The 23,878-nt window shown below is 45.1% G+C and overlaps 1 protein-coding gene and 1 long non-coding RNA gene across 8 annotated transcripts in view; one reads left to right on the forward strand and one right to left on the reverse strand.

The window, feature by feature from the left end:
• Dnm3 (dynamin 3) overlaps positions 1 to 23,878 on the reverse strand; it is a 472,254-nt gene that overhangs the window by 9,163 nt on the left and 439,213 nt on the right. For 5 of the 7 annotated variants that reach the window (XM_047520009.1, XM_047520011.1, XM_047520008.1 and 2 more), the window contains 2 exons: positions 18,903 to 19,129; positions 18,133 to 18,369 (listed from right to left, as the gene is read on the reverse strand). In XM_047520009.1, the coding sequence (XP_047375965.1) occupies positions 18,133 to 18,369; positions 18,903 to 19,129 (464 nt within the window). Of the gene's footprint in view, positions 1 to 13,142; positions 13,437 to 18,132; positions 18,370 to 18,902; positions 19,130 to 23,878 lie in introns of those variants that run through there. The other 2 variants (XM_047520012.1, XM_047520010.1) reach the window with 1 other exon arrangement.
• On the forward strand, positions 5,376 to 23,604 carry LOC124961469 (uncharacterized). Its single transcript, XR_007104248.1, has 4 exons — positions 5,376 to 5,453; positions 13,174 to 13,227; positions 22,768 to 22,892; positions 23,386 to 23,604. It is a non-coding gene; the product is annotated as an uncharacterized LOC124961469 (long non-coding RNA).

A 23,878-nucleotide genomic window follows, 5' to 3' on the forward strand; every position in this document is an offset into this window, starting at 1 on the left:
CCAAGGACACCGAGAGAGTGCCACCATGCACATGCTCATGCAGTACATGCCAGAGGGGAGCCACAGCAGGCAAGGACTTTCCTCGCTGCTGCCCGTCATCTGATGGCAGCTCTCCATGAGAATCGGGTATGTTTTCATATTCGAAGATTTCTCAACACCAAAGCCGTCCCTTCCAATGCTGTGAAAACAGGAACCCATCTGAAACACGCTGCACCTTCTCAGGCGACAGCGTAGATTGTGTGGCGAGAGCCGAGCCGGGCTACGCCCGCTCCCGGAACTAACAGGTACAGAGTCGCAGGTAAGGTGTTTGGAAATTTTATGTGAGTTTTTCTTCCTCCCTAGCTCTCTGTCAGGATGTTGGTTCCCACTTCTCACGGCCTGTAGCTGCTCTATATTTTGCTTCTAATTTTCAGGGCACTAGAAAATCAGAAAGTCCAGTTCTCGACAAGCTTTACCAGGCCCAGTGCGAGTGCCTGAGCAAACTGCAGGAGCTGGCTTCCTGTTGGGGGCCCTGCAGGCTTTGCTATTGGTGGAGGTAGTATTGACTGCTTTCTGGTTGGCACTGGGGTTTCTGAGAGCTGAACGTGCTGAGTGAACACATCCCAGATAACTAGATATTACTGCACTTGAAGCTCAACATCATCGAGTAAAGTTATTTGTCCTCTGAACTCCTACGTCTGTTTGCCACGTGTACCGGGTGTGGACCTGGAGAAACTCACGTGCAGAACACTGGGAGTGGCTTTCATGACCCACTCCCCCAATTCAACATATTCTACAAACTGAAACCTTTCTTCTTGATTTTTCCAAAAGACCCCTTCCAGAGTTAAAGTCATGTACCTGTTTTTCTGTCCTTCCTTGGATATGGAGAAGTGAAATAATTATGAAATAGCATTTAAAAATCACATCCCTGCTGTCTAGTGGTTGGAACTGGCGCTGTCTCTGCCATGGCCCAAGCTGACTTGTGTCCTGGTCAGGCACCCACCCCCCACAATCACACACTATAAAGCAGAACTAGATGGCCAAGGAAAAATCAAAGCAGGAGAGAGACTGCTGATCAATGGTGAACACCTGACTGCTTGGCCAGTCTCAGAAGTATCAGTGGGGTTCCTTTTGCCTCCCATCCTTGAAAAACGTCTCAGAGGCTTTAAAGTAAACTTTTTCCACGAAGACATGTTCCAATTTAACATCCTTAAATAGACACTCACGTTTTCATTATTAAATACACACTCAATTTTTAAAAAGAGTGCTTAGAGATATTTTACAGGCACAGTAAAACCTACTTTGGTTACTACTGGTTGTTTAATTTAGTATTGGAACAAGTCCTCTTCCTGCATGAAGGCTACCGTGACCACCTGAAAGGTTTTGGCAACTGGAAAAATCCTCTCATGACTTCCTTTTTATTCACAACTATCCAAAACACCTGCTCTTTTGCTAGTATATGGATCGCTTTGGTTTAAGGTGGCCCTACTTCCTTAACTTGGGTCCTGAATCTTGAACCCATGTGGTTTTCTCACCACGTGGCTTGTTTCGCTGGGGCTCAGCATGGTGTTAGGCTCGATGTATTCTCGGCATCCTTCCTGTTCACCCTCAGGACTCACCTTGGTGAAGCCTGCTTTGTCCTGGTACAGGTGCTTCTGTGGGATCTCAGCATGTCTCGGTCACTAACCATCACCTGGAATTCTGAGTCGGGTTACATGTCTGTCCTCGCTGGTTAGAAAGAGGCTGTGTCTTATTCATCATCAGGTCACTGCAGCGTTTGACTCGCTGTTTATCATTCAGTGAAAGTTTGACAATGGAATGAATGAAAGTCACCTCTGGAGGTCAGGCACCACTTAGGAACGCTCATGATGTTTATTGGTCTTACCATGACACAAAGGTGTTGTTAGTAAGTCAACTACGGGGGAAAAGCAAAAGTAGCATGCAGGGCTGAGACTCTTGGAAATACTACCTATAAAGTATTTGCTCGATTCTTCAGTAGGTGTTTGCATAAATACTGAATAATAGGGCCCCTTGCCCTCGGGGAGTTTGAAAAATAACCAGGTAACCTCTGGAGATACATTCCTAGTGATTAAGCAGTTATGGGGGTAGACAGTTGGCCAGAATTTGACCTTGAAACAGGGAAACTCTACCAGATATTAATAAAATTAATAGACTATTTCATTTGGAAAAAGTAGATCTCAGGCTAGAAATTAGCAAGAGGCAGACTACACTATGGCGTGGTAAACTGGAAATTGTTTTATGCAATGTGACAACTTAGACCAAGGTTTGTCACTGGATAAATGGATGCACATGGGTTCTCTTTTGGTCCTTTTGTTTTGGCTTAAATGTCATTCCTGTCCCTCCAGACCAGCCTGTGATTCCCCACCTCCTCCCACCCATCATGTCATAGGGTAATTTCATAGCATTTAACTCTGCGATCATATATTTAATCATCATTACCTGTGCTCCCCAAAAGGTTCAAGTCCCTTGAGACACCTGTGTTGCATTGGTTATGTATATTAGCATTTAGTACAACGTGGTTAGAGGGCAGCTGACAAATACTTGTTGAATAATGAAGGACTGAGAAGTGCCTAATCAAGACGTGTATCCAGGCTAGCACAGAGGCTAGGTCAAGGTGAGCAGGCCCAAAGAGGCCGGGGATATGACCCTGCCCAGGCAACCATCAGGGCTTACATTGGAGACAGCATGTTTACACAGAAGTCCTGGACTTCAGTAGGAGGATGTGGGTTCTAACTCCGATTGGCAAATTGTGTAGTCATGAACCCAAAACATATCGGTAGGCCTCCGTTTTCTCACCTATAGCACAGGGAACCCAGCCAGATGAGGTCACAGGACTCCTAGTCACATTGCAGGAATGACTCATGGAGCACATGCTATGTGGGCTGCATCGTGCTGGATGGTTTTAAGCAGCTCAGGATCCATTCAGAATGGCGGATGAGTGGAATAAGGCGAATGTGCAAGTGATCTTGCAACAGCACTGCATTTCAATAAGGGAATAATGGGGGCCAGTTCTCTAATCCAGGTCCGAGAGTGTACTCTGAGAAACTTGAAAATAGAATAATGTCCTTAACACAAGGGCGAACATGATTTTGAATGCTGCATATAAAAGTTGGAAGTCGTAAGGGAATGGAGGTCTACGAGTGAAAGAAACTGGAAATGCAGGGACGAGACTGAAAGGGAGGGTTCAATGGTGGGATGGAGAATGGAGAAGCTCAACGCTCTGGTGGCACAGTACATCCTCATCAGCCTCCCGCCAGTCCTGGGCCACACCGATGGGATCACGGCCAACACAGCTGGGGGCTGCGGAAGGCAGAGGACCAGGAGAGTACCCGCTCCTGTTCCTGCCGGGTCTGCTGCTGGCTCTGCTCACCACCCAGAACTTAGCAGGGTCCTTGATTCATAGTAATTTCCCCCCCAAATAAATAAACCAGGAAAATCTCTTCATTTTTGAGTTCTTGAAGGGTGTCCCTAGGGCCTTGTGTTGAAAAAAGGTTCTGATAGCTATCGGGCAACTAAAGACTGGAAGATAAGACAGTTTCCATACTGTTCTCTCAAAATGATGAAGACATCTTTGAAATATGCTGCTTAAGGTTAAAGAACCCACATATGTAATTAGTAGTTAAAAATCCTAAAGAGCCCCCAGCTCGCCCTTCTGGAAGGAATGAGCATTATTTTGTTTCTAAAACAAAAACAGTGATCTATGTGTAAAACTCTACTAGGAAGCAGCTCAAGAGAAGCATTAAGAGGTTCAGGGTGAATTGCCTTAATAAGTAATGCCGAGATGTTTGCCAACTGCAATACCAGAAAAACATTTAAGGTTCACTTTCAAGTTCATTTCATTGGTCCAGCTCTTAACCATTCAAAGAGTTTCCAAAGACAGTCACCTCACAAGACAGTCTGTTTTGGGCAAAGCAAAGTTATTTGTTTTGTACCAAATTTTCCTCAGTTGCTTTGTTTAGTGATGGGCTTCGTTAAGAAAGCCATTATATTACAGTGGAGCATCTTGTATCATTTAGTATTTATTGAAATGCTGTGTTGTGTGTGGGCGGTTTATGGTTACGATAGAAGAGCCCTATTTCTGCTTCCAAATCAAAGGGATAGATGTAATACTGGGAGTTGCATTTGTAGCTGCAGGGATGGACCATTTGGACAGTGACAAATACTCACACAGGGTGGGTGGCATTGTGGGGCAGAAAGTGGCTTCACTGATAAGAGAGAAGTCATCGTTTGCTTTCTTCTCTCATTTTATTGTCTTTAAGAACAGAAGAAGTAAAATTTTCTCTGCTCTTCTTTGGGTTAGTGGGTCTAGAGTGCTCGTGCTATGCGGCCAGTTCCCACAGGGGCTGGGGAAACTTCCATAGGGCAAAGGGCTGTTGGTGCCTCAGCCCGTGGAAGGGCTGGGAACAGCTGTGTGTTTGGTGTCTCCCTTCTGCATTCCAGGTAGCACAACATGGATTTCCAAAATAGCTTGGTCTTTCTGCAGCTGTCTTTATGTCCTCTTAGGATAAGACACGAGAATCATCTGGCTGGGGAATGTGAGGCAGACCACTGCCTACGTGGCTTGGTCACCCTCCCGGGTCTCGTGGCCCACAGGCCAGGATTCATTCTCTCAGGCAGTTCTAGTGGAATGGTTGCGGTGGTGGTTCTCAAAGTGCACCGTGCCTGGGGATTCCCTGGAGGGCTTCTTAAAGCGAGGCTGCTGGGTGCCATCCTGAGTTGCTAAGGGGTGGGACATTTCTGATAAGTTCCCAGCTGACGCTGACGCTGCTGGTCCTGGGACTCTTTTGAGAACCACAGTGGTTTATGAAAACAGTATATACGGCGAGCATGCCTAAGTGTGCGTTTCAGTTCTCACCTTTGGGGGGTATGTTTGAAGCCCAACCTAATTAGTTGACCCCCCCCCCCAATTCAAAGAAGATGCACAAAGGTTGACAATTCCAGAGATGTCTGCCTGAGAGGGCAGTTATTTGTATAAAAAAGATACACAACAGGTTTCTTTTATACAAGTTCTGCTTATTAAATGTGCTCAAAGCTCTAAAATATAACTGTCTCAAAAATTAAAATCAGATTTAATTACACCTAGGATGGTGGGAGAGTTTTACATCCCAGGTTTCTAAACAGCTACTAGAATCTGTTATCGATTGTTCCAATGGGTAGTGAAGAGTTTTCTACTGAACCACTAGAAGTAAGGCACCTCCTTTCTTTTGGCTACATCTGGAGTTTCTTTAAAACCAAAAAACAAACACTAAGTAAAAGTTCCTTGAATTTCAGAAATCAAAAGCCCTCGCTTCTCCATGATTCCTGTGAATTATTTACCCTTGGCACTGTTTTCAAAGTCGGAGGCAAGCATGCATATCTCACCATGCGAACAAGAGTCTGAGCCTGTGTGAACTGAGGCTGCTCCTTACACTGGGTCTTCCCCAGCACCTGCTGAGACCCCTGCCGACCTGCAGGTCAGCGAATGTGCATGAGTGGATGGGCCATGGGTCAGCCGGGCGGGAGCACACCTCTGGGGACAGGGAAAGGTGGCGGAGGCCCACGACTCCTAACTCCTCTTTTGAACGTCTTCTCCAGGAGAACTGGTCACTGTGCTTGTACTTTGCTTCTTATTTTGAGCATTTATTATTTATTGAGCTATGCAAAGAGCTTTTACATATCTAGAAGGCATGAGGTTAAATTCAGAAAAATGGTGATAGTCATGATTTTGTCCATATGGAATATAATATAACTTATTATCGAAAATACATAAGGATGACTTTTGGGGCTTAAGTAATGCCTTCTAAGCCAATGCTTCCCTAGAATATTTTGCAGTAGATGATGGAAAGAATGCAAGGCTTGGAGTCCATTTAAAGGATTGAAGGAATTCTCTACTATGATTCTTGCTGCATATTAAGAGCTGAAATTTCTTTCCTCTGTGAGAATGTACCTCTGATTTTATATTGTACGTCACTGGGAAAATATGAATCAATTCATGGAATTTTAAATAACATAATATGCCATGTCACCTTTTCTTTACTTCATCCTAAATACCCGACCTGCATTTCCCCCAAAGGTAGGGGGACCAGCAGAGCCCGCTTCTGCGACTGGGGCAAAAGGCAGCTTCTGGGGTGATGTGCCACATAAACGCTGCTCAGTTCATGATTTGTAAAAAGAATTTTGCGGTGACATTCGGTCAGGCAAAGTTTTCAATGGAAAAAGAAACGTGTTCACATTGGTGCACGAAGCGTTGGGGCTGAGGCAGAGATAGATTCTGCTTAGCCCTGCAGGTTAGCTAACCCATTTTGTGTCCTTCCTTCCCTCAGGAAGCCTGCACCGTGCTAAGGGTTAGGCAGGCCCTGTCCTGAGGCTGGGGAGAGACAGGTGGGCCGTGGCTCAGGTGGGCCTGTGCTGCGGGAGCGGCAGGCACCCCAGCCTGGAGGGGGAAGGAGGCTGGGCTTACAGGAAGCAGGGGAAGCCACCGGGACTGGCACTCCAGGAAGAGCAGAGGCGTGTGGGGAGGAAAGGAAGAGCAAGGAAAAGCAGGCGCAGTTTGGAAACCCAAATGCTGTGTGTTCTTTTATCTTGAGTACCAACTGACTCTCTTGTCCCAAGTCCTAAAGGAGTCACAGAACAGATAACGGAGAGGACGTTCAGCTGTATGAAAATGGGTGCCGAAAGGTGTTTCTTTGGAGATGTTTTATCTTTTGTCCTCTGCATTGGTGATGGATCGGCTGAGAAAGGACCGAGGGGAAGCAAAGCGGTGGAGGCCAGTGCAGCTGAGAGGACCAGAGAGGGTTTAAAGGGCTTTACCAATTAAGTTAGGCAGTACTCCTTCCAACGGATTTGCTTTCCTCTCTCCTCCTCCCTTCCGGCAGTCCTTCCTGCCTCACCCTCTTTCCTTCTTGCATTCCCTCCTTTCCCCGCAGCTTCTCCCCCGACCCCAGAAGGCCTCTGAGAATTCAAGAGCCACAGACACGAGCTCCCATTGATGGCGGGGGTGGGAGGGCGAGACTTTTTGCTCCTCCTCATCCTCCCCCTCTCCTCCCTTGCTGCCCTCCCATAGGGACCCAGGGAGCGGGTGGCAGAGGCTACCACACCAGGAAGAAGGGCTGAGACCTGTTCCTGGGCAGCTTCCCTTCCAGACGCGCATCCCTTGGTCATCTCAAAGTCAGGAGAAGAAAAGGCGAAGGAGGGAGGAGAAAGGGAACACTCTGAATGTCTGTCAAATGTCTTTGTCATCCCTGTTCCAGGCAGGCACCCTTCAGGCATGAGTGTGTGACTGAGGGCTCACCTCCAGAGGGTAACTGTGTCTACAAATACTGCGAGAAAAGTTAATTCTCCAATTCTTAAAATAAATGAATAAATAAAAATAAAAACACTTGTTTAAAAACCAATTAGAAAAGAGCATGAGGACTTTGAGCACCTGGAGGGGCTGTCTCCCTGGGTTGACTCAGTCCTGCCTGACCCGACTCCTGCTGAACGCGAGGCCAGTTTTAACTGCACCACAGGGTAGTCTTCTCGCCATGTCTATCACTCCAAGTGGCAGAAATGGAGACAAAGAATTACCATGGACTAATCACCATCCAGTGATGAAAAAAAAAAAAAAAAACCAGCAGGAGGAGCTCTAACATGCTTTAGAGCTCAAATTTTAAAAACAAAAAATTTGAAAGCAAACAGGGAAACAGAGAGAGGCGCTGCGCTTGCAACCTGCCAAGTCTGTGAACAAATAAACAACTGAGTCCAACTAGACACTTAGCAAGGAGCCAAGTGACGGTCCCGGTGGGGACTCAGAGCCCCGTTTCTCCCTCCTGGGTCTCCTGCCCTGATGCAGTTCAGCTGGGGCTGGGGCTGCAGAGTTAGCCCTCACAAGAGGGAGCAAAGGCTGGTTTCTGGGCATGACTAGAAGGAATTCTTTTCCTCTGAAAGGATCATATTGTTTCTGAACGAGTCTTTGACACTGGCTCAAAAACCACATCTTAAAACGGAATTTCCATTGTTGGTTCAAGGCACTCTGAAACTCCTAACCGTTAAGTCTCTTTTACTTGGTGGCTTGTTGGGCGCTTTTTTAAAATGAGAAAAATGCTGTGTTTGTAAAAATTGGTGCTAAAAGGGCAAGAAATCATACGTCCCTTGGGCTGTGTAAAGAGTCTGCAAAGAGAATTAGAGCTTTCTAAAACACACCCCCCAACACACACACTCACGCACACAGACTGGGACACAAGAATTTACTCAGAACAACAGTAAGGAATGTATGAATTTAGCAGTTACCGGGTTTTTAGGGCGTGCCTTTCTCTCCACTTTGGACAGCGTTGTGGGGGTGGAGTGGATGAGCGGGCATAGGAGATGATCACAATCACTTAACCTGAAGGAAATTTTCAACCAATCCCTTTTAATCTCTCGCCAATAAGAAGTCAAACTTTTTGCCTTACACCTCAGTGGTATGCCCACATTTTAAGTTTTTATACAAGCTCCTGCCCAAGCTTTAACTAGACCAATTCAGACTAAAAGTCACTAAATAAAGCTAGTCTAGACGGAAAATCTATGGAAACCATATGTCCTTCAGGCATGTGTCTTACAAAGACTGCTGTCGCCCTGGAGAAATCGCTCACAAAATATGCTTTCAGGAAAACACTGTGCCTGCGACCAGGCTGGACTCGGGGAGGCCGGGCCAGAAGATTTGTCCCTGGAAGGCTCCCATCTCCACACACATCCAGCAGTCTGCGAGCAGCTCTGAAAGGGTAGGCTGGGGCAGATATCATTTATGTTTCCATTATTCTAGAAGGGATCAAACACCTTTCCCGTTTTGCTCCTCCAGACTCCTCCAGAACCGTTAGATGGAGGTTTCTCAGAACAACTCTCTTCTCACCCACAGTGAACTGTTTTGAATAATGTTGTCCGTGGATGAGGCCCAAGAACCAGAACGTTTTCTTCTGATTATTACCTCATCCTGCTGCCTGCCAAACACAGCGAGAAGGCAGGTGTCCGACATAAGTAACTTGAGGAAGACTGCTTTCTATACTATAGGGTGCAGGGCCCAGCCAAGCGACAGAGGAACTCAGAAGGATGGGGTACCCAGGAGGGGTGCAGCGCAGTATCAATAAAGGGGGATATTCTAAAATCTTGGTTCCTAACACTGCTCTCTGGAGACAAAAGTGGTATTTTCGTTATTCTAGCTACATATTTTTATATCAAAAACGTTCTTTTACAAGTGGTATGAAATCTATAGGAAAGAACACAGAAATGCAAACTTCAATGACAAAAATAGTAACATTTTCAGTGAAAACTGCAAAACAGTCCATGGAGATTTTGAAAGTATTTATAAATTGCAATGCTTTCAATGTATTTACTCAAACGCCTTGCTCTGTAGGGAAGGGAACTTTGGGAAAATACAGTAGCAATGGTTATTGGCACAAGTGCCCCATGTTGTCCAGTCACTTAGAAGACCAGGAATGACCAATAGATGTGAAAGGAGGAGGACAGAGAAGAAGGAAAAAAAAAAAGGCAAGGAAATCTATAAGATGTAATCATACACCCAAGTTTTAAGCAAAAACAAAGCATGGCTTTAGTGTTTTTATTCAAATAGCGTGCTTAAAAATTAACTTTCAATATATTTACTGGTTTTTGGGCATTAAATATTAAGATGGTGACAGACTAATTTAGAGTGTTGGAAATATTAAAACAAATCAAGCAATTATGTAACATCTTTCATTACAGATTCCTAAAGTGAGCTATAGAAATTTAAATAAGTTCTAAGTCTCCTGGGATTTTTCTGTTCAAGTAATTTCAGTGGTAGGGGCCACTATTAGAGCTAAAATTATAAATCTGCTTTCATGCAAATAATTTGCAGAGCATGGATTTTATTTTGACTTCAGAACTAGATGTTCGGAGGAAAATTACTGCAATGGTTTCTCTAGTTAACACATCCACTAATGTTTCCTTATTTTTTCCACCCGAGAGGCAATAATTAAGATATTATAGAACCTACCTCACATGAAGTGTTATTATTTTAGTTATTAAAATATTTTCCAATACTACTGAGAAGTAAAAAGGAACTCAAGTTATTTTTAAAAAATCAGTAGGCGTCTGCCCAGTTTTTATGACTTTCCCTCAGTGAATGGTGTTCTAATGACAGGGCAGTGGGTAGGTTTTGCATGTCCTTGAGCATAGTACTTAAAGAAAGATTTGCTTGAGGGAAAGGTAGTATTCACTCTTAACACTGCCTTTGAGAACAATCCTAATATAAACTTGAAAAAATACACATGCCACAGAATGTATCTTATATAAATCTTATATAACTATCTATTCCCAAGTGCAATAATTTCATAGTAGACCACCCTCGGGACAGCCCAGCACCTTTAAAAGTGTTTTTGTCATCTCCCGCTCTCATAACGGTCTCGTTCTGTTTGAGAAGCCCCGTAAGCTCTGAGAGAAATGAAATTCTACAAATGCATATTGCGTGTCAGTAAGCAGGTGGAGGACAAAGGGGATCACACCGCCTCACAGAAACCTGAGACCCGCTGCATGCAGCGTTCACAGCCTGGAGGCAAAGCGTGCATTTGACTCCAAAATGCAACCATTTTCCAAATCCTACTCAAAGCTTAAAAGTTGGGGTACTCCTGTGCTGCTGCTTCTGGCCTGTGGTTACCCAGTCTTTCCCTGATTCTCTCAGTGGGTGCGTTAGCCTTTCCAAACAAACAAGAAACAGAGACCCCCACCAAACCCTGGAAAGGAAGGGAACTTATTTAACCTGAGCATTTGCCATTTCCTGGGCTCCTCTGGGGTCAGTGAGAAGAACATTTGCACCTTGTCCTGAGTTCTAGTGTTTAAGTGAATTCTGGGGGGAGGAAGGGGGACTTCATGAAGATCTGGGATCCTCCGAGTCTCTGAAGTTCGGAGGCCCTGACTCGCCACTGATTGTGAGCAGCCGAGTGGTTTGCTGCTTGCCGTTTGGATTAAACATTTTTCCTGGTCCTTGGATGGAATGTGTTCTTCTACGATTCATGTGAGCTGATAATTCTGACTGGAAAACAGGAGTGGACGCTTCTTAGTGCTTATGGGAATAGTTAAAAATAAGAAATCGGAGCACTTGGTATTTGTGGTTTGGCCTGTCACGTGGCCCTGATGCCTGCGAAGCAGCCAGAAAGAAAGGAAAGGGTCACGCTGTGGTGAGGCGGCCTGGGTACCGCATGGTTTTGGACATTGCCCTGTGCAGGAATTCTATTTTGGTCAGAGTTGCCATGTGATCTACACTTCATCTAAATACTTCAGAAATGTGGCATCAATAAACACGCAGATTCCCTCAAACACAAGGCCTCTCCAACACTGCTCTGCGTCGAGAATACTGGCCAGACCGAGTGTCCTGTTATTTTGGCTCCAGTGTTTGGTAGGCCAGATGGAGCTCATTTGGCAACTAAAGGGTGTAAGCGTGTGATGGGTTTAGAGGAGTGGATCCCTCAGACAGTGCTCAAGCTAGGCTGGCACGAGTGAGCTCAAGGATTTCAATGTCGGGCATTTTAAAACTCTGCATTAAAGCCACAATAAAATTATGAATGCAGGCCAAAGTCATCAAACCGTCAGCTGAATGCACATCTTTCTTATATTTCCGGAGGTCGGAATGTATGGCACCTTCTCAGGGAGATATGCAACATTTACATTTTCAGTTTTCATTTCCTGACTTTTGGTGGCGAAGGCCAGTCCAATAACCATGATTTAAATGTCACTTTTAATCTTTCAGAGAAGCTGAGAAGTCAGAGGTAGGGAAAAAGCCCCCTGCAGCCCATTCTTACGATTTGCCACTTGGATTAATTTAAAGGTGAAAGAGCTGGGAATCAGGTGCCACGGACCTCTGAAGCCCCTGAAAGCACCCGTGGAACCAGAACGATCTGACTGTGTGGGTTCCCTATAAAATCAATTTTTTTTTTTTTTTTTTTTTTTTTTTTTTTTTTTTTACAGTGAGGGAAATAACAGATCTCAGTGATGAAATAGAGGTCCTTAGCCTGTGTGTCTACTGGTCTGGGTGTCTGCTTACACTGGTCAATATATATTTTTCCCCCCTTTCTTTGAGCTGACATCAAGCTGTATATAGGAACATTCAGCAGATTCCAACTGGTGACAATTTGCTGCTGACTGCCCACAAGAAGAATAATAGTCATTAGCTGTGCAGTTTTTCGCCAGCTGGTGGCTGCTCTGCCAGACTCCTGCCTTGGCTTTCTTCCCCCATCAATCAGGTGAGAAGGGGCAGGCTGGATACCCTGAAAGCAAAAAGGCTGTCCCTGTAGGGGCTGAGGCCGAACAATTTGGAGCCCCGAAGAGAACAATGACGGAGCTATTTGCTGTTATTTGTCATGGGATGTGAAGCAGTTGTGTTTGGTTAACTTACCGCCAGTTAGCCCTGAGCTAACGGCAGCTCCATGTTAGAGTTACTGCCGTCTGTTTGCATTTCTTTTTGCCTTATGTAGATCCTTTCTCGTTTTCTTCCTTTTCCCTCCTGCAACCTTGGAGGGTTGGAAGAATAAGAGAGGGAAACCCTGACAGCAGAAGGCACACTGGGGTCTCACTTGACCCTGGGCAGCCTCCGCTCCCTCTGACCTTCAGCACACTTGCATTCCGTGTCTGGGCCTCACCCAGACAGGCTGCCAGTCCCCTGGCTGGGGCAGGAGGGAGATGTTTGTGTAGAGGAGACTTAAGTTTGCTAGATCCAAGAGGGAAACCACCAAACTTGTTTTACTTTCACTTAAACCAGATTGAAACCAAGACTGAAGAATGAAAAACTTTGACCTTAACCATGGATTCACCTCAGTGAAGTATTGCATCGCAACCCGAATCACTGTGGAATTGAAATGAGGTTTTGATGGGCTTTCTAATTGAGGGGCTTAAATTAAATGCGACCTTTTCTTCCATGAACAGCATGTGGACAAAATTCCATTTTCACTAAAGTATATTAAGCATCCTGACAGCTCATGTTAAATCTGAAACAAATTATTAATTTGGGGGTTTCAGTGACAAATTTTGTAACATGGTTGCCTCCGAGATGCCTTAAAGTTTTAAGAATCAAGAAGAACAACTCAAAGCTCTTCCCAATTACACTTTTTGAAAAAAATTTTTTTCCTTGATTTTAAATCCAGTTGCCAAAAATAAAAACTGTTCTCTGAAAAATCAGAGTATCTAATTATAGACTTTATTTGTTCTTTAAAGGGGAAGGAGGGCGAGGAAAACAGAGAGCTTGCATCTGACATCATAGATCACAAGGTGAGTTCATCATTTGTTCAAATGACACTCAGCTGGCTAAAAGAAGTCAGGCTTTTAGAGGGCTGCTGTGGAGGGAGACAGGCAGGACGTTTCCAGTACGTGACTGCAGGGCAATCAGACCCAGGCTAGTCACACCGGTTGCTTAATCTCCATGTACACTTAGCCCAGGACTTCAAGGCTCAGCAGCTTCATCCTTCACGGTACCAAACCTTGATATGAGGGATGCAAAGACATACTCATAAGAATGGTGGGTTTGTCCTTACTCAAAATCAGGGGGACTGACTGAAAAAGTGAAAAAACAAGGAGACCTTATTCCCACGTGGAAGGGCATCTGTGTTAACTGTCAATCACATCGACATATAAAATATGTAAAAGAGACCTGACACTGCACACCATCAAGGTCAACATTTTAAACAAAATTGAACTGGATTATAAGGAGAACTAAATGGCTTTTATCTTTGTAAAGAAAAGAACAAGTGCATTGATTGTCTATGAAGAGGAACATGGGAATCTTCGGGTGTGACTGATTTGGTCTAAGTGTTGTAACGTGGGATTGGGACACGACTTCTCACATGTGCCTGTACAGTTGAGAGGTGGACCCAAGTGGGAACTGCTGGGAGAGTCCTGATGCTACCTGGGGGCTCCATACAGTGTGGGGACATCAACCTTCTCCTGGGGCTCACCAGAGACTCTTTCGGTGGGCATTTTATTGGTTTCTATCGGTTTCCATCAGGTAGATGAGTTGGAATAAAAGCCAAATGCTCTTGAATGATTCAATTTTGCCATTTTTAAAAGATGCCATTTGACTTGGTGAACAAGGGTGATTAAAAGAAAGTGCTTCTATTTTTGAACTTCTTTTTGTGTTTTTGGATGGAAGATAGATGAAGTAAATGAAGTTTATTCCTCCTTGGATAGAGACCCTGCCCTCCCACCCTTATTCCCCTTTGACCGTTGCAAAATAACTTTGTCCAAAGAAAGGGGAGAAGACAAATGAGTGAAACAATGCCAGAGTCAGCTACTGCCAGGAAAAACACACTCTGTTTCAGTTAATTTGTTCAGTTAATGTCAAAGACTGTGATTTCCAATTAACTAATTTTAAGAAGCTGTAACTGAAAATAGATACATCAGCTCTAAAGCTAATGTCTGATGAAAATTAGGATCTTCAATTATGAGAACAGGGACCCTAGAGAGGGGTAGAAATGTCTGCTTAAGATCATCTTGCTAAACAAATGCATACCTGGCATGAATTTTCAAACAGGGTTTAGCCCCTTCAGAGAAACTGAATGGAAGTAAGAGGGGAGGGGACCATACAGATATTTTGGCAATAGGCAGCGTTCCACAAATCACAGATCTGTGTATACTCAATTTACAAATGGCAGAAGCATCTATACTAGTGGAACTCTTTGGGCTGGAGATGCTTCTCTGGTTCAGGTGGAATTAATTAAAACAGGCATGCAGTTTGCAATACTGCCTGCCCCTTCCTGAAAGGCTCCGTGCACATAAACCAGAACATCCTGAGCAGCTGAGAAGAGCTGAGCCAACAATGACTCCACCATCTCTCTCCTTTCTCTCCCTGTACATTGGAATGGAAAGACAGAATAATGCTTTCATAAAAGGCAGAACATGGTTTCTGTACAATTGTAAGGGTTTTGATTACTTTTGAACAGGGTTAAAATAAAAGTATATGTGCTCTTCAAAATCAAGATCATAACTTGCTAACAAAGTCACAAAGTATCCAGAAGAAACCTAAGTCTGGGCACACGCTGACTGGCAGAATCTCTGCCTCTAACAGTTCAGTCACTGCCTTTGTAATATTAAAGCTCAATGGGGGGCTGGCGGGACACCTTTTGTGCTGTCTTGTCATGTTATGAGTTTCTGGTTTCAGATAAAAGAGGGGAAAGGTCTCTTAAGAAAGCAAAGAACTTAGAAAAAGAAAATTAAACTCCCTTCTTGGAAAGCCAAGGGTTGTTTTCTTGGAGTTGATGGATAATGACATTTCAACGATTTTAGTTCTTAATAGAGAAAATGGAGCAAATCATGAAAAGAAACAAATGTATAAACAGAAGGAGGTGGCATTTCAATAAGAGCTTTCTTCATCCCCCCATCTTTCTCCCTCTTTTTCTTTCTTTCTTTCTTTCCTTTTTTTTTTTTTTTTTTTTTTTGAAATTTTAAACCACATTTCTGGCTTGCATTTGGTAGGATTCCTGATCTGGGTTTTATTAAAAACAGACTTTATGTGGTCAGAATTCTCCATCTACAGCTAAACTTTAATAGGCATAGGGATCCTGACAGTCTTTCTTGCTTTCTCTCAGGTGACCCCCTGCCAGAGGGATTTCCCTCCCAATGTGCTGAACTGGCACCAAAACTTGAAGGCTCAGCATAGAACCGCCACCGACTTTCTTCTTTGACGCTCTACTCTCATTTGCTTTAAATTTGGGACTCTTTGCAAGGCCAGATCAAGTTAAATCTGGCTCTCACTTGAGAGTATTCTAGAAATTTTGAATAGTGCCACTGTTGCCTTACGAACTTCCCCACTCAGTCTCCCTCAAAGCCCAGGGGTCCCCTATCCAGCGCTGCCACTCAGGTCCGGCCACTGCTTGGGCTGCTGATTCCCGCCTGGCTGCCATATGCGTGTGAGCTCAAAAATACCAAGGGCAACTCCACCCTGCTTAACAAAGCAGCGGAGCAGCCAAAAGCTGATTTTCTAAAGGGTACCGGCAAGCTAGCTTATCTGAAACCAAGAGGCAAAGCAGTCAAGCGAGCAGACATAGCATGCGCAGCCACTCCCAAGGACAGTACACCAGGTTGCTCTGGTTCCTTCTCGTAGTTAATTAGACAAAATAGCAGATTTGGAGGCTTCCCTCCCTCACAATGGCCTCCATACCTTCCTGGCATAATTTCCCAGCCAATTTGAGGTTCACTAAAACAATCATCTTGATCTTGATTCCAGCACGGTTCAATGATGAAATTGGGGTTTGATATGTGGAAGGGAATTTCTCTGGAATACCGTAGTGCAGTGGTTCTTGCGTGGTGCGGAGGGTCTTTGCCCCTCAAAGGGATGCTGGCAATGTGTAAAGCTATTTTCATTGGTCACAACTAGGGGAGTGCACCTGGCAGCTAGTGGGCAGAGGCCAGGGATGATCAACATCACACACTGTATGGACAGCCAGACACAGCAAGGCTGTTAGCAGTGCTGAGGTCGAGACCTCTGGCGTCTTGGCTGAGAACCTGGCTCTGGAATCAAACTCCCTTAGGACCTAAGTGGCCTTGGGCAAGTTTCTTAAACTTGGTGCTTATTTGCCTTTAAAAAAAAATTTTTTTTTTAAATTTTTACACAGGGGCACTTAACCACTGAGCCACATCCTCAGTTCTTTTTATTTTGAGACCAGGTCTCTCTAAGTTGCTGAGGCTGGCCTCCAACTTGTGATCCTCCTGCCTCAGCCTTCTGTGTTGCTGGGATTACAGGTGTGCACCACCCCGCCAAGTCTCAGTGTCTATCTGTAAGAATAATAACTTATCTCACTGGGATGAGCTTGAGACAAAATGTACATGCAAAGTCTTTACGACAATGCCTAACACATATCAAGGGCACTGGTACCACTATCACTAGAACTTCAGCTCAGTTCCAAATAAATTATAAGCCCAGTCTACTGAATTTAGAGAAGAAAATTATAGGACTGAGATTACACACGTGTACTCTTCGATTAGGACCAACATGGTGATCACACCCGTCACAGCCGTAGTTCCTGAAGTTCATTAGGCTTTCAAGGCCTGGCCGCACTGGATCTTGGCCACACTGCTGTTGTTGAATTCCCTTGTCTCATGGATGAGGAGCTCCTGTCTCTGAGTTAAATGAGCCACCCAGGACCTGTGGCAACCTAGGTCTTCTGACTCCAAAGCTCCCACTGTTCCTGCCACAGCCCTGCCTACAAGCTTAGGGTCCCCCTTCTTCTCATCATTACCCCCAACTACCTGAGGACCACAAAGAAATGTAAGTGGCATAATCAGAGGGTGAAGTGACAGCCCTCTGTGGGAGGCAGAAGTCACTTACAGTGAGGCTTTCCCTTATGCAGCCTATGAATATTCTGAGTTTTTCAAAAATCAATTTTACGTATGACCTACTTTTCTTTCCCTTTAAAATTCCTGACTGTGGGGTGGGGAGATCCAGTCATGACTTATTCTTTCAAAATCTCTAATTCTATCCACTGTATCTAGTTTGACTATAAATGTATGAAAGGGAAAATATAATTTAACTCTACAGGTTTCAAGTTCTATTACTGATCAGTCATATTGTTTCAGAGGCCTGAGAATCTGCTTATAATTGTCAAAATGTATTCTTCAAATATATGGTTCTGGCTCATATAGAGTCAGTGAGTGCACACAGCTCTCATTATGTCTGTGTTAAAATGCGTGTGTAGCTTTTAAAACACAATGCAAACCAATCGGCTGCGTTGTACTAATGTTAGCCATGTGACGGTGAGGGTCACAGTTCTGAGGGCGGACAGACCAAGTTCCTCAGGGTGGTGGTTTTCTGGAGTTCTTCTGGTAACAGAGGAGGAGAGGCCTTAGCCCATGAAGTGCTCCGGACCTGTGGAGCACACACTCGCCCTGACCCAGCCACAAAGCCCTGCCACGGTCCGCCAGCAGCTGCCTGAAGGCCATTCGCTGGGACCTGGTTTTCTTTGGTCCCATTCATCTGTGCCAGTTGGCAAGTAGGAGGTTTTAAGGCTGCGTACCGCTTCGGAAAGGGCGTGATAGGCCCAGAAGTTTCCGTGTGCCCTCGCACCCCTGAGCGTGTGCAACATATGGTAATTGTTCACACTTTTCTTTTCAAATGAATTTTGTCTGCTGTACTATGAGAAGAGAACCAAGGAGCATCCCTCCCGGCTTCTGCTAGCGTCTTACCTTGGGACACTGGGCGGGGCCCTCGTGGGCCGCGACGGGACTTGCGGAGGGGCTCCAAATGCGTCGCTGCTGCTGGGGAAAGGAGGTAGGGGGCCTGGACGGAAGGGGACAGGAGGGGCCCCCGAGTGGGGGCCTGGAGAGGGAATGGCGGGAGCCGGGCCTCGGCCAGACGTGGGCCTCGCGAGGGGTGTGCTGAGAGTCGGCCTCCTCTGCGTTGTGGGGCTTGGCGGAGGCGACCTGAGGAGAGACGGAGCATGGTTTGCCCACTCTGATTTTCAGTCTGAATTTATCTTTAAAAAAGTATTATAACTCTATACTTTTTGACCCTGTGGAGATACATTTTATGTAAGTCAAAAGGCTTAAAAGGATACATGGTGACGAGTAGGCTTCCTGCCACTCTGCTCCATGGAGACCACCAGCAGCAGTTACCCCGGTGTCCTGCAAGCTATGTTCTACTGCGGAGCAAGTGTCTGTCTCCTCTCTGTGTACAGGTTGCTTTGTGTACTTCACATTCTGCAACCTCCTTTTGCTAGCTGAACGCTAGCGTGATGATCTTTCCATTTCAGGACTCGGGGGACCTGCCCTTTTTCATGATTGTGGTGAGGTTGCGCCGTGCTGCTTTTGGGAGGAGCTGGTAGAACCTGGCCCTCGCTCCTGCATTTGAGAGCTGGTCCCCTTTTCCTGTAGGGGCACTGATTTGAGGAAGCATTCTCAGAGATGATTCTGGACCAGCCCAAGAGCCCTCGGGTGCTGCAGGGCCAACCCCCTACCTGCGAGAGTGCTGTATCCAGGAGTCATCCACGGGCGGAGGGGCCGGCGTGGACACTGTGGCTGTGTTGATGTCGCCGATGATCACAAGAGCTTCTTTCAGGGCTTGGTACATTCGAAGCATCTCGTCTCGGCGCTGAGCCTGCTCGGCGGATTCCTCCATTAGGGTGTTCTGGTCCTCTGAAGAGTACAGCTGTGCGAGGAGCTCGGAGTTTATGAAGTCCTTCACCTAACCCGCCATCGGAGAGGAAGCAAAGTGGGAATGAACCAAGGCTGGGGGGATGGCATGGCCGTGGCAGCCAGGGGCTGGGCGAGGCCCACAGGGGTCCAGGAGGGGAGGCCCCGTGTCTGTACACTCCTACTTTACTCTTATTCTTATCATTATCCTCCTTCCGCAGCACTAGTCCCAGAAACCCTCTCCCCTCTGTCTTCTGGCTGTCAACTCTGAAGGACAGTCTAGTGGAGAAGAGGCCAAACCCTGCCACCACCAGAACAGGGCCCGGCCCCGCACAGACACTCCACAGCAGTAGCTGATCTGCTTGGCTTGTCGGATGGGGTGGGGTCATAAGCTAAGCAGAAGACTGTGGTGTAGCGGCCTGGGTAGCAACTCAAGTTTTCCATTCCTTGACACTCCCCATCCTTTAGACAGATTTTACCAAACTCACTGGAAAATTAGGATTCTAACTTTTAACATTGTCTCAAAAGGAGACCCAGTACCAATACGGGGACATTGATAAATCTAGACCTATAAATATAACTATGCATTGGTATATAACTATGCAAGTCCATTTTTGTAAAAGAGAAGCATTCTTTTTTTTTTCTAGAAGTTTATGGTAAAGGCCAGTTAACAGGGATGAGGACTGGCATGAGGCTTCAAGTTATAATAGATACGTAAAAACAAACTAAATTATGAATGATACGTATGATTCTCAGGGGAGGGGTGTTTTGTGGAAGGATGAAAGTGGAGAGGGTGTTTATGTCTCACAATCCTAAAGGAAAGACCTGACCATCACATTTCATCAAATCTAGACATCAGCTATTTTAAGATACAACTATTTTGTGTGACACTAAGAAAGAAAGAAAGAAAACAATTAAATCTGAGCAGAATATCAAGATGCTTTAGAATGTAAGGTGTATCATCATCCCAGAAATATTAAAAGTAAAAAAAGTAAATGTGAGAATCAATGAAATATGGTATATTCTGGGGTCTTCATGGGTTTTATGCTTTAATTCTTACCACACGATGATGAAAATGGATTATTCCAAGTTTACAGATGCAGAAACAAGTTCAGAAGTTTAAGTAATTTGTCCAGGTCACATAGCACTACTTTAGATCTACAATCTTCGAACTTAAAGAAGCTCATTCAACATACCCATTCTCTTACTGTGACAGCAAAGACAATTTATGTTTAAGCATCATGATTGTTATTTTTGGTGCTATGGATGGAACCCAGGGCCTTGTGCATGCTAAGCACACACTCTGCCACTGAGCTGTATCCTCAACCTAAGCATCCTAGTTACAGTGTGGCAGCAAGTATGTTAATTAACTTGAACCTACAAAAATAAACAGTCAGAGGCTTTCAGTTTCTCTGTTACATGAGAAGACTAAATCTTATCTAGGGTCACTGGATATAGCCCAGAAAAGCCCAAATCAAGCATATTTAATCATTTTTAAGTTCAGACAGACAACAGAACACCTGTTGGGTGCTCAAGGCTCCTGGGTTAAAGTTATATTTTCAATGCAGAGATGATAAGTGTCTAAAACACAAAGTTTCGTTATTTTTAAGTGCACCAAACATATAAATATTTCTACGAATCAAAAATTCAACTCCACTGTGGCAAAACTAAAAGCGTGCTCCTCACACGCGTTCCGTCAACCAGGAATGATTCAACTGTCAAGTGACCTCATCAACACTGTGCACTCGGGGAACTCTGGTGGGGTAGAGGGTGGTGCAGTGCGGTGGGTCCATTTGGTCAGTGGGGCAGGATGTGAGGCAGTAAGACTAAGGAAGGGGGGGAACTTTACCCAGCTGGCAGCAGGGGTAACGAGAGGCAAGCAAGTGGAACAAGAAAAGAGGGTCTTTGGGAAGTTAACTGGTTATGATGAAAAGGATTCACAAGGGCAGTAGAGAGTAGTAATCCATTAAAAGACTATTGTAGAGCATTATTCATGAGATAGGAGCTTTGGGAAAATAGAAAACCAAATGGAACCCAAGAAAGGCACATTTAGAGGAAAGGCAGTACATTTGGCTTCAGGAATATTTCATTCCCCTGCTGGAAGATTTATTCACTTCTGAACATGCGTGCAGGTACCCAAGGAGGTACAGACTTGCACAAGCCTTCCATTGTTGGGTGTGTGTGCACACTTGGAAACACAGTACAGCTTAGAACTCCAAACCAGACAATTTTCCTGGCATGGACCATCAGTTGGGTTAAGCTCTTTTGAAGCTTTACATCGTGCTGGAATATCACTTAGGATCTATTAAATACAAACGAAAAGAAGATCCTTCCAAGAACAGATTTAAAGCAGATCTGAATTAAGAATCAACTGTCAAACCATGAAATAAAACAGTAAGGGGCTGTTTCAGTGTTCTCATCAAAGATCTGCTTTGAATCTTCCACATCAACATGTTACACACTGAAATTTGCCTACTATCCAAAAGCTTTTGCAATGCCCTGAACGGATGTGTTATTAGCACGAGAGAAAATGGCAATGCAGCACGCGGGTTAAGCCACAGGCTCTGGAAGGAGACAGGTCTGGATGTGCATCCCAGAGCCAATACCTATGGATCTTTGAAACTCAGGTTCATCACCTATAAAAGAGGATTGTGGTAACATCTGCTTTAAGCACTGTGAGGTTGAGGTGAAGAATGTTAAGGTGCCTAGCGGGATGCCTAGCAAACAGTTAGTGCTCAGTAAACAGGAGCCATTATTCTTTTCCTTATGTAGACTAAACGGGCATCAGGTGTGTAAGGGCAGGAGCATGAGAGGACCGGGCAACCATGCCCACATGGAGTCATGGTTAAACACAGCACAGGGGGACATTTTAGTTTGCAGTTAGGCAACATTTTAGAAAGACTCTTCTCTCTTCCTGGTAGCCTAGCTTTGTGATGCTGCAACTGGAGTTTGGAATGAAGACCCGGGTGGGGAGACTTCGGGGAGTTTCCAGACACTTCAGGGACTTTCTGAGTAGTTTGTGTGTCAGTGGTACAAATATTTGGACCAAGGGTTCTGCAAGACAGTCAGAGGCCAAATAGATCCTTTCAGGCGACAGCATTTAGAAGAGACCTCTGAACATAACAAACTAATTGTTCCTTGGATGTGAGGTTTCAAATAATATTTATGCTTTTAATTATAATACCTTATAACCTATACTTCTTTGCATGGCTTGCCAAAGTTCTCACACGAGAAACCTCACTCCAGCTCCGTCGCTGGGCTGGGTAAATAGGCCTCCTGGCACCCGGTCCCACTGCCCAGTGGCCAGGAACGTGAGGTCATTAACAACGCTTTCCTGCTGTAACCCTCCTCTAGCCACCTGTCCTGCGCTGCATCTCGAACCCTCTTTTTATGATGGAGCCCATTTTAACACATTTGCAGAGGAGACATTTCCAGGGGTTGCATACAGATCAGCTGCCAGGGAGACCGGTTCCTTCAAATCTCTGTTTCTGGATGGGCGGGTCACAGTTCTGAGACTGGTGACATCTCTGACATCTCTCACTCACGTAACACACATATAAAAATTTCACTGAGAAGCTTAATTTTGTCCAGTTCCAGGGGCGGGGGGAGGGAGTTGGCTAGACTTTTGTAACTCTTTTGAGATCTCACTCTTCCCCCCATGTCTACTTAACCCTCCTCTCTTTTCTCCAGGGATTCAGCTCTGGTAACTACCAAGGAAGTTTTCCTTCTTTAAAGAGTAGCCTCTGTTGACTCACAAACCTTCTGTGGAGCAACAGAAGAAGCAATGAGTTCAATGATCTGAAGTTCAGAAGCAGGTAAAGCTAGTCTAGGGCATAAGAAATCCAGACAGTGTTACCCTCAGAGGGGACAGGGGGGCACCTGGGCCTTGTCCTGATCTGGTGGTGGACACTTGGCCTGAGGAAACAGATCGGTGGTATAAATACCAGAATAAAGTTCTGGTATTTAAGACGTGTTTTCCACTCAAATAATGAACATTAAAAATAACACTTTATACACATTAAAGTTACAGTAAGTTTTGAAACTAGGACACATGTTACCAATTTTCCACCAAAGTGCCAATGGCCCTGGAGAGGGGATGTGGACCTCCAGGGGTCCCAGGGCACAGGCTGCCCCGTGCATTCCAAGTGCGAAATGCCTCCAGGTTTCATATCTGGGTTTTAAAAAGAATCCATAAAAGCTTTTTACGTTCTACTTTGTATTCTCTGGGTTTATTTGAATGTGAAACAATGTTTTCGATCTTGGAGCATTGTTTCTCATACTCAAACAAATCCTAATTAAATCTTCCAGTGTAACTTCGCCTCTGGGAAGACGGCCCTGTGGAAATGTCCTGTGGGGGCAGATGCCCCAGACTTGAGGGATGAGCTTTCCTGACCTTGTTCTGCATCGTGAGGCCATGAAATGGCACTAGCGCTGGGATGTGAGAGAGAAGACCTGGATTTCAATCTTGACTTCGCCATCCCCCGCTGTTGACCTCTTAGGGACTCAATTTCTTCATGGATAAGCTGGGAAGGTAACAGGTATCCAGGGGTGGCTGTGCCCCTTGGTCATGCACATTTTAGAATAAAGTTGGATTCACTCCCTTGGTCATCTGATGGAGTATTAGAGGCAAGGCCATCAGAAGGGTCTCACTGGGGGTGCCGTGTGTGTGTGTGTGTGTGTGTGTGTGTGTGTGTGTGTGTGTGTGTCGTGTACTTTAGGGTCCTGAACCACTCTGCTGCTGTGGCTGTAGCCTCTCTGGAATGACTGCCCATCATAAACTTGCTATTTCTTTGTGCCTCTG

This window comes from Sciurus carolinensis, chromosome 12, assembly GCF_902686445.1.
Source record: "Sciurus carolinensis chromosome 12, mSciCar1.2, whole genome shotgun sequence".
NCBI classification, from domain to species: domain Eukaryota; kingdom Metazoa; phylum Chordata; class Mammalia; order Rodentia; family Sciuridae; genus Sciurus; species Sciurus carolinensis.